This window comes from Castor canadensis, chromosome 7 (assembly GCF_047511655.1).
Source record: "Castor canadensis chromosome 7, mCasCan1.hap1v2, whole genome shotgun sequence".
Lineage (NCBI taxonomy): Eukaryota > Metazoa > Chordata > Mammalia > Rodentia > Castoridae > Castor > Castor canadensis.
In genome coordinates, this window is record NC_133392.1 from 149,466,327 (window position 1) to 149,478,602 (window position 12,276).

The 12,276-nt window shown below is 53.9% G+C and overlaps 1 protein-coding gene across 2 annotated transcripts in view; it reads left to right on the forward strand.

Moving 5' to 3' along the window:
• The first annotated feature begins 674 nt into the window (after nt 1-674).
• The window catches only part of Iffo2 (intermediate filament family orphan 2), a 44,944-nt gene continuing 33,342 nt past the window's right edge, over nt 675-12,276 (forward strand). The window contains exon 1 of one of the 2 annotated variants that reach the window (XM_020163472.2): nt 675-1,657. In XM_020163472.2, coding sequence (XP_020019061.1) covers nt 987-1,657 — 671 coding nt within the window. In that variant the 5' untranslated portion in view covers nt 675-986. The remainder of the gene's footprint in view (nt 1,658-12,276) is intronic. The other variant, XM_020163471.2, reaches the window with a different exon arrangement.

The following is a 12,276-nucleotide window of genomic DNA, read 5'->3' on the forward strand; positions in this document are numbered from 1 at the left end:
GCCCGTGGCTACAGGCAGGAGGGAGGGGAGGGCGGTGGCAAGCAGCTAGGAGTAGGGATCCGCGGCGTGGGGGACGTGCGGGCAGAAGCATTTCCTCATTCGGAGAAGCAAGATCTAGGCCGTCCCAGGCTGAAGTGGGGGTGGCAGACAATGCACCTTTGGATGCTGTGGTCAATGGGCCTTTGGGGATAGGAGGTCAGAGAAGCAGAGCTTGCCCTACAGACCAGGTGGGGGAGAGGCTCCCTAGAAGGAAGCATTGCCGAGGCTGATGGCCCCTTTAAGAGGCTGGGCTGGTTCTGCGGCGGTTCCAGATAACCCGTCCCTGGTGCTGCTCTGCGGTCCGCGTTCCGGGGCAGAGAATCAGAGCCCGGCGGGCGGCCGCACCGGATGCAGGGGAGGGCGTGCTCCAGTCGAGGAGCTGGGCGGAGCCAGAGCTGCAGCAGCGGGTCTCCGCAGCGTAGAAAGCCGCGGTGCCCGGGAGTGGGCGGGGCCTCGGGCGTGTGGGCGTGGCTCGGAGCTGCAGGCCTGGGTGGGCGGAGTCTCTGTGCCGGGGACCGCCGCAGAGGGAGGAGGGACGGGCGGGGCCAAGTCGGGGGCGGGGCCCGTGTCTGCAGAGGGCGGGGCCCGCCGCAGAGGGGGCAGTGCCGGCCAAGAGTCCTCTGAGTGCGGCTGCCGCGGCCCCTTCACAGCGTCTCTGACAGCCTCGGCGGTGGGATCTGAGCCCCTCGCCAGCCTCGCGCAGTCACCGCGGCCTCCACCGCGTCCAGAGGGGCAGCCGCGTCCCATCCTTCGTCTCGGCGGCCACAACTGGGGGCAGTCCGGCCCGTTGTCGCTGCGGAGGCCGCATCTGGCGCGCATCTGGAACCGCCCGGCCCACCGCGCTGGAGCCCGCGCCTGCCCTGGCCCGGCCACGCCGGGAGCCCTGCCCGGAGCTGGAGCCGCATCTGGAGCCGCGGGCCCGAGGCCCTGAGCCGCGCAGCCGGCGCATGGTGAACTCGCTGCTGTTCGGAGAGATGGCCTTGGCCTTCGGCTGCCCGCCCGGCGGCGGCGGCGGCGGCGGCGGCGGGGGCTGCCCCGGTGGAGGCGGTGGCGGCGGCGGGGCCGGTCCAGGGCCGTCGCCAGTGACGGCGGCGCTGCGGGATGACCTGGGATCCAACATCCATCTCCTGAAAGGACTCAACGTGCGCTTCCGCTGCTTTCTGGCCAAGGTGCACGAGCTGGAGCGGCGCAACCGGCTGCTGGAGAAGCAGCTGGAGCAGCAGCAGAGCGAGCGCGAGCGGCGGCTCCGCTACAAAACCTTCTCCCGGGAGCAGGCCGTGCAGACTGGGCCCGAGCTACTGCGGCCGCCCGCAGCCGGCGGCGGCCACGGCAGCAGCGTTGCTGTCGGCGTCAACGCCAACGCGATGGCCCTGGGCGGCCTGCCCCCCGGCGGCGGCTCGCACCCGCAGCACTACGGCCGCCTGCCCGGGACCATCTGGAGCTACACGCAGGTGCGGCGCACGGGTGGCGGCGGCGTGGAGACCGTGCAGGGCCCCGGCGTGTCGTGGGTGCACCCCGACGGCGTGGGCGTGCAGATCGACACCATCACGCCGGAGATCCGCGCGCTCTATAACGTGCTGGCCAAGGTGAAGCGGGAGCGCGACGAGTACAAGCGGAGGTGAGTGGACCCGCCCCTCCCCCCTCCCCTCTTCGACGCTCCGGGGGAGGGGGTGTCCAGGTCCGGCAGCCACGGAATGTGTGCCGAGGGGCGGGATGGGCAGCTGGCCCTGGCAGGTGGGGTGGAAGCTGGGTTTGCCGAGCGCCCCGCACGCGCTGGGAAGACTCAGTTATCTCGATCCAAGAATGGGGGCGGGCTCTGACTTCGGAGCCGTCACTGGGCCGGCACATTGTTTCCTAGGGACGTAATAAGTAGCGGTGTTGTATGTGATCTCATTTCGTCCTCATGACAATGCAGTGTGAGGCAGTCTCATCCCAGTTTTACAGATGAGGAAACTGTGGGGCAGAGATGTGAAGTGACTTGCCCCAGGCGACTTGGTTAATACGTGGTGAAGTCAGGATTTGGACCAGTGACTTTACTTCTGGCTAGTCTGCCTCCCAGCCTCGGTATTTCCCCAAAGATGTAGGAAATAGGCTCCTCTCCCTCACTGGGTGAAAAGAAAAACTCTTAACCAGTCCACTGCCCTTTTATTCCTTGAACTAAATGAGAACATGTGTGTGAAAATGGATAGATCTGTCTCTGTTCCTGGGGACCAGGGCTCACTGTTTTGATCCAGCCCTGTAAGCTCCTAGGCTGCAGAACCAGAACTCCATCAGACAAGCTTGTAAAATGCCTCCTCTCCTCCACACTCCCCAAGTCTTATGGCATATCAAGCTCCCATGAACTCAGCCTTAAAGGCCTCCAGGAAGAGATAACCTTGGGCTGGAAGACTAGACATTAGATGGAACTAGATTACCTGCTCCTGCTGGAGCTGGGGAGCAGACTGTGTGCAGGACTGGTTAGTGAGCTCCTGTCCAGCTCAGATTCCTTGGCTGGGAGACTGACCTTGCTTCCTGCCTGCACCCTGACTGACAATACTGTCTGCTCAGCTTTCCGATAAGAGGAGAGGGGTCTGTCTGTAGGGCTCAGGATTGTGTGGGGGAGGGCCCTCCCGTCTCATGCATAGGGCATCTGTCTTTGGAGTTACAGTTCTGAACTGAGGAAGACCATTCCTCCCATCCTCTGCAGTTTGCTCTGGGGGCTGGGCCTGGGTCTCTTCCTTATCCCCTCACTGAGAAGGCTAGTTTGGGAAGAATTCAAATGCCACCACCATCACCTGCCTGGAAGATTGGCAAACCACCAGTAAGCCTGTTTGCTCATCAGAGAAAAGGAAATAGTAAACTCCAGCCACAGTGCTCCAGGGGCAGGGGAGGGCCTGGGGTAGGGTGCTGACGCTTTTTGCAAGGTGTAAAGTAGTCAAGTGGATGCTATTAACGCTGTCAGGGTGGTAGGGAGCAGAAGTGTCTGGAGTCACCCGACTCCCATACAGGGTCTGTCTTTCTGGTATATTCTCTTCTCTCCTAGGGTATCTTTCTCTCTAGAAGATTTAAGAATGGATCAGTGCCTTTTATGTACCTGTGCCACCGCTCTTCCCTTGGTGGTCAGCCTCATCCTGGTGGGCCAGAGAAAGAGGCACTTGCTTTTAATGGTGAAACTTGAGGAGGGATGGATCAGTACTGTACTGTTGACCACAGTCATGCCACAGGCTGTGTTATGTTTGTTTAATTGTGTGTATGCCTTTTGCACCTGGATACAAGGGCGATGGAAAGACTGTGCCCAGGCTTAGAGGGAGATGGGTTGGCATTGAGCAATGATCTGTTCAGGTTGCACCCAGGGTGTGGGGTGTGATGTCAGCTTCTGGCGCTGGCCTGGAATGAGCCCGTGCTGCTGAGGCAGGTGGAGTGCGAGTGTCTCTGTTCCCGCCTTTCTGGGACACACCTTCCCTTCCTACATTGTTTTGTGAATTAGAAAGACCCATCTTTTCTGAAGTTGAATGAAGGCTCATGTTGTATTTTTCCAAAACCAGTATATTCCCTTCCCTGGGCCTTGGTTTCCCTACCTGTAAAACAAGGTGATTGGGCCAGAACTGAGCTTCTAAAGTCATATACTTCCTCATGATGCTTTAGGGGAAATTAATACTTCATAAAAGCTATTCTTTAAAAATACGTCGAGATACTAATACAGCCGTAATAATGTTCTCATTCACTTTTAACATTGACTCATCGGATTCCACTAACATGTTAACTTGTTAATAATGATTGGCCTTGAGTTAAAGTATCTCTCTCCCCGTCTCTGTTTGAAGACTATTCCCAGATTACCAAGCAAGCTGCTTTATTCAATTTCTGCTCTACGGCTCTGAACTGAGCGAGACCATGCCTCCTGTCCCCTACAGTCCGTCCTGGAGCTGGGCCTTTGTCTCCTTCCTCACCCTCCGCCCAAGCAGGCTAGCACCATCATCTTTGTGCTGCAGGATCTTTTATATGCTCTGCAGCTGAAACTGGAGATAGAATTAAACTGGATTTGGAACTGTTATCCCCATCCTCAATGTTAATGGATCAAAATGGCCTAATCAATTGCTTTGATCAAATTTAGAAGAGGCGACTGTTATGTACTTGAGCTTTATAATGCACATTTATACATGTAACATTCTGTTTTGACATGTGGGCATATTGGGCTTTCTCATAAGAATTTTCTTTTCAGAGGAGGGTGGGCATATAATCAACTTTTTAAAAAAGTTTTTAAAAAAACAAAACCAAACCTATGCTACATGATCTTAGAGAGTCTTCCCAGACTTAACAGTACATAAATCTGAGTTTGGGTTGGGAATGCAGCTCAGTGGCAGAGCACTTGCCTAGCATGCATGAGGTTCTGGGTTCAATCTCCAGCACAGCAAAGAAATAAAAACCAAACATTTCCCATCCCCAGGCAATCAGTGTTTTGTTCCGTGTCTATCAATTTTGCCTTCTCCAGACATTGTGTGTGAATGGAATCATTGTAATATGTAGTCATTTGTGCCTGGCTTCCTTTGCTTAGACAATGTTTTGGGGGCTCATCCCTGTTGTAGCATGTCTCCGTAGGATGATTCTATTTATTGGTGAATGACATTCCACAAGATTCACAGACTCTACTTTGTTTATCCACTCACCTGCATAGTCATGGTATTTAAGATTTTAAGAGTCATAGGCGTACCACTGAACATCATCTCCTGTGCCATCAGTGGTCTGAGAACCATGTTTTGGAAACATGAACCCCAACTAGAGCTCCTGGCGGGGGTGTTCTAGTGCTGGCCCTGCTCGTTACTTCTTTGGTTTCCCCTCTGCCCAACCAGCTCTTTACCATGTGGGAAATGTGGTCACTGAAACTCTACAGAGGACAAGCGTTGGTTTGGAAACCAAACAAACACTTCACTTTGTCCCCGCCCATTGCACCTAAGTAGCCTGTTCGGAGTTTGCAAGCTGGGGGCTTTTCCCTGGGAGATTCCTGCTGAATCGGGACTGTAGGTCCAGTTCTGTCACTATATGCTGTGTGACTTACAGCCAACCACTGCCCTCTCTGGGTCTCTGATCCTCCACCTTTAGATTAGGTGGCTCCATTGGGTGATTCCTTTTGCTTGCTCTGTATTTTCAGGTCTGTGAATCAAAGGGGCCTATGTCACAGATGAGCTTTTTGCCTTTTGAGGTGACATTGTGTTTACTGTGGTCCTTCTCTGTTCTGGGTGTCCTGGTCCTCTCCTGTCCTTGCTTTGGATGTTGAGGGTCCATACTCCTTGCTAGGTCGAGCTGTTTCGCTGGTTTCCTCTCTCTTCCTTGGCTGAAAGAGGAAGCAGGACAGCTTTGAGTTCCATCTAGCCTGGCAGTGGGGGAAGTTGCCATAGGCTGGTGGAGAAAATTGCTGGGTGCTGGTAGAGCTGACCTCGCTGCCTATGGACAGGGTGACTTTTGGAGGGTCTGGTGCCCCTGGTCCACAACTCCTGTAGCCCTCCTGGGCTTCTCAGGCCCAGTGTGATTTGGGGCTGGTTAGCTTTGCTTCCTTTCTGCAGGGTGCCAAGCAGAGCTTATGCGCTCCTGGCTAGGTTTGGCTAGGTTTTTTCTTGGTATCCAGGATGATCACAGTGTCTTTTGAGAGCCTAGAGGGACCTCAGGGTCCTGGAGCCCATAGCAAGGTGCCTTGGGGCGATTCTGGGGATAGTGGAAAGGTGAGGACCTGGGATTTGACCCATATCAACCATAGCTTCTACATTTCAACCTGATTTCCAAATCATAGTCTGAGAAAGATTCAATTCAAAAACAGGAATTTGCTGCTAAAAAAACCCCCCAAAACTCAAAACAAACAAATAAAAAAAGAAACCAAGTTGCTGATTCAGCTGTGTACTTTCATTTTAGAGCTGGGGAAACTGGGACCCAGAGGGGCTGCTGCAAACAGCCCACCCATGCAGACCTTCCACTGTCATTCGGATCTCCCCTCACTGCTCCACCATTCCCACATCATCTGCCTCCTGACCAGGCTTAGCCGAGTTTCTCCATCTTCACATTTGCCAGTTCTAAGCATTAAAAAAAAAACCCTTTCTGGGATGAGAGGGACTTTTGTCACAGCTATTTCTGACTGTGAGCCGGAAGGGGCTGGGCTGTCAGCCAGAATGGAGGTCTCCAAAAAGGGATGGTGGGTGGGTTAGCTGGTGTCCCTGCCTTTTCCCATCACACCCAGGGAGGCCCTTCAGCAGGTGGGTGCTGGCCCCTGAGTGCCCCAAAGCCCGAAGAGTGACCCAGAAAGCTGTCAAAGGACATTGTTGCCCCTGGAACTTCCACCAACACTTTGTTATTCCTGAAGCTCCCACTGATGGGAGTTCTCTGTTCTGATTTCCCAGAGACGTAGCCTGGGACTGTGGAAAAGCGTTTGAATCCCAGCTCTGCCCCTCTCTGTGTGACCGCGGGCAAGTCGCCTGGCCTCTCTGAGTTGCCTGAGCCACCACTTCTTCCTGTATACAGAAGGACACTGATGTGGCTCCCCCAGGGACTGGGAAGGAATGAAGGAGCGCCTGTGTTAAGGCCCCTGGAGCTTGGTAGGCTCCCCGGATGTCCTCCACTTGAGCCCACCCCTCTTCCTCTAGTAAAGTCTGTTCCCTTAATTTATGAGGATTTCCGGGCATAGCCCTGGCTGCCCAGCAAATCCATTTCAGGACACGTCTCGGCTCTCTCTGTCCCATGGAAGGCGCCAGAGATGGTGCTGGGGGCGGAGGGAGGCAGAGCTGCCTCTTTGTCCTGCATCCCAGAAGGGCTTTTGGGTCCACTCTTAGCAGTGATTTGTGCCTCCGGAAATCTTGCCTCCCCCAATCCTTTGTCCTAACCTTTAAAAGAAACACACCGACCCCCTCCATGTAGGTCCTCAGTTCACTGGAGAACCGTGTTACTGAGTCTCTTGACCCAGCTGGCATCTCTCTGGGGACGAATTTGGGGAGGATTCTCAGAGCCTCAAGCAATCTAGAGGGAGGAGAGAGAGAGTGAGGTCCCAGAAAAGCAAAGGAAGCGGGCAGACAGCTGACGCTGAAGATTCCTTCCCAGAGGAATGTGAGGCGGGGCTTTTGCTTGGCCATGGCCCTCGGTCCCCTCATCCCCAGCGCATGTACACTCACACACATGCACACACAGACGCACATACCCCCCAGGCTCTCTCTTCAGTTCTGTGGCTCCAATCCTGTACGTGTCATGTCGCTCTTTGAAGGACACCGAAGGGTAGAGCAGAATTTGAACATGCCTGTGCTGCAAGGGGATGCGTTGCCTTCCAGCAGAACTGATTTAAGCCTGCCGTGGATCCTTGCTCCTGGAGGCTCACATTTTGCATTTGTAATCTTGGCTTTTGATCACACTGGGGAGATGAAGTTGGGGTGGCATTCTGTGTATATGTTCTATGTCACGGATGGCAGAAAGCCTGGGACAGGGACAAGATGTAGCCTTACTTCCTGCCCCCCCCCCCCGCCCCCTGCCCCAAGGATGAAGGAGTGTGTCCTTTCCTGACTTTCCTCCTAAGCATTCCTGAGAGCCATTGCCTCCCACGCCACAGCCCCCCTGCGCCCTGCACTGTAATCACCTGGGATGTGTCTGCTCCCTCACCCACTGCAAGCTCGCAGAGCAGCTCCTGTCTTTCTTTTGATGCCCGCAGAGCCCAGCCAGGCCGGCCGGAGTCCACGCCAAGTAAATATTTGTGCAGTTGGGAAGGACTCTGGCTGCTGTGTGCTACCAGACACCCAGGGGCATGGAGGTCAATGATGCAGACTCAGCATCCAGGGCTTCAGCCATATGTGGAGGGGAGGGTCTGCACTCAGAGTCTGAAGACCTGGGCTTTAGTCCGAGCACCTCAACAGAGTGAGTTGAATGAATACCCAATGCCTGGCACCAGATGCGTGGAGGTGCAACACAAGAGTGAAAAGCCAAGTGAGCTGGGCTAGGCACCTTACCTCTCTCTCTGACTCAGTTCCCTTGTTTGCAAAGTTGGCCATGCTAAGCTCTGTGTCCCGAGAATAGGGAGGAGTCCGTGGGCTCCCATGGCTACAACAGGTCACAGGTACAGGGTCAAGTTTTAAAAAAAAATTGTAAGGGAAGACTTTGCAGGGCAGAAGGGAAGCTGTGCCGCTCTGGGAGAGGGGCCGGGGTGAGTGGTCCTTGCCCTTTCCGCAGCCTTTGTGGGTTTGCAACCTTCTGGGTATCACCATCCTGGAAGGTTCAAGGCCAGATGGAAGGCCAGATGAGTGGATACAGATGTGTGCATCTGTATCCCTCTGCTGCCTCTGAGGGGAGTGCCCTCCTGCCACTCTGCACACTGGCACTTGCTTCCTGCACAGGTAGTCCCTGGTACAAGAGAGGGTAGCTGGCACCTACCCAGTCTTTCAAGGACTGGGCCCGGCTGAGCCCCTAGGCGGTGGCATGGGGCTGCTAGAGCCCTGCAGAGTCTTGCTTGTAGGTGGTTGGAACTTTGTTTTGCCCAGCCAGAAATGGGCACAGTGGGGAGGTAACCTTGCCCAGTGCCTGTGAAGACTGTTTCTCTCTGTGACTTTACTGGATGCTGTGAGTGCCATTAACTCTCTCACACCTCAGTTTGTCACTCTATAAAATGGGCGTAAGTTTCCTTACGAGTTCTGCTTCCCAAGGTTGATGTAAAAATAGACTGAAATAATGCAGTATGAAAACATTTTGAAAAAGGGCTTAAACATACGCCAATATGACTTAACAACTGCCATTTATTGAGCACCAGGTACATACCATGCCCTGGAATGAACTCTTTGCATAAGTGATGATTATTAGCACAGGCTCAAGAGGTAGGAATTGGTTATGCTCCTTTTACAAGTGAGAGGCTCAGAGAGGTGATGAGTTCTGCCTCAGGTCTCAAGGAGTCCCATGTGTGTCTCAATACCCCAAGCTCAATGCTCTTTCTCCAAGGCAGTGATCTTGTCCATGTCACCTGAAAGCTGGCAAAGGCTAAGCTAGGGTCAGAAGACAGTCAGGAGTCAGGCACAGGAGTGGGGTCTCCCTGGCACCTCCCTGGTCATAATATCGCCATGGCAGGTGGCAGAACAGTAGGTGGTGGCTGCACCCAGAAGACTTCCTGCTGTCACTTCACAGTAATTATTTCTTGAGAAGCAATTAAATAGTGGGCAGGCAGATGAGGCTTCCATGCTACTCTACAGCACTTTGGAGAGGTTCTTACTGAGAGTGGGCCCTGGGTGGGGAGGAGCTCCAGGTTGGGGGAGCACCTGGTCAGCCACAGAGGGTGCCCTCCCCACAATCCCACCGTGTATGGGCCAGGAACAGCGTGGAGATAGGAAATGCACCTGCCAAGGGCTTTCCGTGTAGTCTTGTGTAAGCCCTGTGTGACAATGTAGGCTGAACCCAAGCTCAGAGAGAGGAACTTGGCCCCAAGTACACAGCAAAGCCAGGCTGCATGTCCCAGGCTCTAAATTAATATGTATTTTATCCTGCCCAACAATGGAGTGTCCCAGGGTAGTGGCCAGAGGTGCTTGTCAACCAGTAGAAGGAGGAGAGTAGTGACTATTCTGGGGCAGGATGGAAGCTGACCTCTGCCCAGGGGACTCCCTGGCTTTTGTTTTATGTAGCTCTGTGAACTTTGCCAGGGCAAAGTTGTCACCATCACTTTGTGCCTTTTTCTGGGGAAGATGAACCTGCTGGGTGTGAGGTCTGAAAACTGAGTTCTCTCCTTCTCATGACAGTGGCTGAGAACCTGCCGTGTGCCAGGTCCCCATGCATGGCACCAGGGGAAGCAGACACAGCCTCTGCCCTCAGAGCTGAGAGTGTGGGGACACAGCAAATGTGTCATGGCACTTGGCAGTATTATGTGACAATGCCACGTGACAAGTGCCTGCTCACATGTGCCTGTGTGTAGCAGGAACCTAACAGACATTTATTATTAATTTCTTAAATATTTCTATAGCCTTACCCATTGCCAGGTCCACTCAGCAGTTTACACACTCATTACTCAATTCATGGGACCTCACACCAACCCTGTGAATTGCGTACCATCATCCCATCATCCCATTTTAGAGATGCTGAAACTGAGTCACAGAGAAGCATTGAGGGAAGTGGCTCCAAACACAGCTTGAAAGTGACAGGCTGAACCCTTATCCTGTGCGGTGTCCATTGCAAGCAGCTGTCTTGCTTGAGCCTCAGTTTTCACTTCTGTGAAAGAGAGGTGAGCAATCTGACTTCATGAGGCCATTTGAAGACTACCTGCAGTGATGTAAACTGGTGAGTGCTCTTTCCAAGGAGATTAAACCCTTGGAAGCTCTGGACTTCCTGTGCAACATGGGGCTGCTTGAAGCTCTACGAAATGCTTGTCCTTTTTTTTTTTTTTTTTTTTCATTTTTCTTTTATTATTCATATGTGCATACAAGGCTTGGTTTATTTCTCCCCCCTGCCCCCACCCCCTCCCTTACCACCCACTCCACCCCCTCCCGCTCCCCCCCTCAATACCCAGCAGAAACTATTTTGCCCTTATCTCTAATTTTGTTGTAGAGAGAGTATAGAAATGCTTGTCCTTTTTTTGCCCTTACGTCCATTCCTCCTCTGTACCCAGAGGGCAGCTGGCAAGGGCCTTTGGACCAAAAGCTGCTGAATGAGGCAGCTTAGAGTGGACGCTGCGGAGAGAGACAGCGCAGGCTGTTTCCACTGCTTTTGTGCAATGAGACCTTGGGAGAGTCGCTTTGCCTTTGCAAAGCTCTGTTTCCTTGTCATATTGCTTGGGTTGCATGAAAACCAAAGGAATTGATGGTGCCTAGGCCCTGGCTGCTGCTCTGGGGCTTCTGGAGAGAGCAGGGTAGGCATGGAATCTGGTTCCAGCTTGGGCCTGGGTAGAAGCCCCTCCATGTGGCTGGGCTGGGTGAGGCTGCCTCTGAGCTGCCGCCTGAGATGCTTACTCAGAGTTCTTGCTGTGTGTGCTCCACCTTTGGTCCGTGTATCTTCACGCACACCCTGAGCATCTGCTTCTGGATGGAGAGAGGCCCCATCCAGAAGGAGATGTTGCCTTCTGCCCTCTTAATTGGCCACTTTTATTACTCTAGTTATTTAAGACAGTTCTTGGCTTGCTGCCACCTGTTGGCCATCTTGGGGGAGGAGAAAATCTACTGGTCTAAGTGGACCTTGTGAAATTCCCCAGCAAATAGGCTCCTCTCTGGGCCAGGTCAGTACATCTTCGCAGGACCTGTTGGGAACCCCCTGTCTGCCCTGACCCACTGTGGGATAGCAGAAGGCCATCTTGGGGGCAGATAGTAGAAGTTTTGGGGGAAGCTTATTGTAGTCAGGACCAGAGAGTCCTGGAGCTATAGGTGGAGACGCTCCCAGGATTCCAGAAGCACCTGGGCCAGCCAAGGAAGGCCTCCTGGAGGGGACATCACTGGGTTGTATTTTGAAGGTCCAGACAGGAGAGCAGTGGAGGAGTAAGGCGCCCTGGGTGGGGAGAGCACTGTGTGCAGAGACTGAGAAGTGAGGCTGCCTCGTGGCACACATGCTGGAGCTGCTCCTTGTAGCTAGGAGTGGGAGTTCTGGTCAGCTCTTTCCTCTTCCCATTCCTGTCCTCTTCCCATTCTTGTCCTCTGTCATCTATTGTCTGGGCTCTCATTTTCTGTTTGCTGTCTGTTGTCCTCTTTCCTGTCCCTCTTTCTTTTCTTGTTCTGATCTTGCTACTTTTTTTCCCCAATGCTGATGATGGAAACCAAAGCATGCAAAGCAAGCAGCTACCACTGAGTTATGCCCCCAGCCCCTGGGCTTTTTTAAAATAGGGTCTCATTATGTAGCCCAGACTGGCCTCGAACTTGTGATACTCCCGTAGCCCAGGCCGGCTCTCAGCCTCCAAGTGCACCACCATGCCTGACTCTGATCTTTCTTCTCTATAGCTGGCTCTGTCACTCCTGTCTGAGGCAGCAGCAGGGCATGCAGGGTATTCTGTCCCCCACCCCTCAACCAGATGCTAGGCCCTGGACCCTGCCCCTGGTCCCCAGACCCTTTGTGCTATGGGATGGGGTCTTGACATCTTGGGGGCGGGCAGAGGAGGCTACCAGATCTTACAGGTCATTAGGGGCCCTTGGATCTAGGGCCTGGGATCAGATACAGGTGGAGAGTGGGAGGCCGGGGCACCAGATGCTCACCTTACTTCTCCACCTTACACAGACCACTTGTCTGTGTCTGCTCCTCACCCTGTGACCTCCTCTCATTCCTGAAGATCCAGGGTGTTGAGGT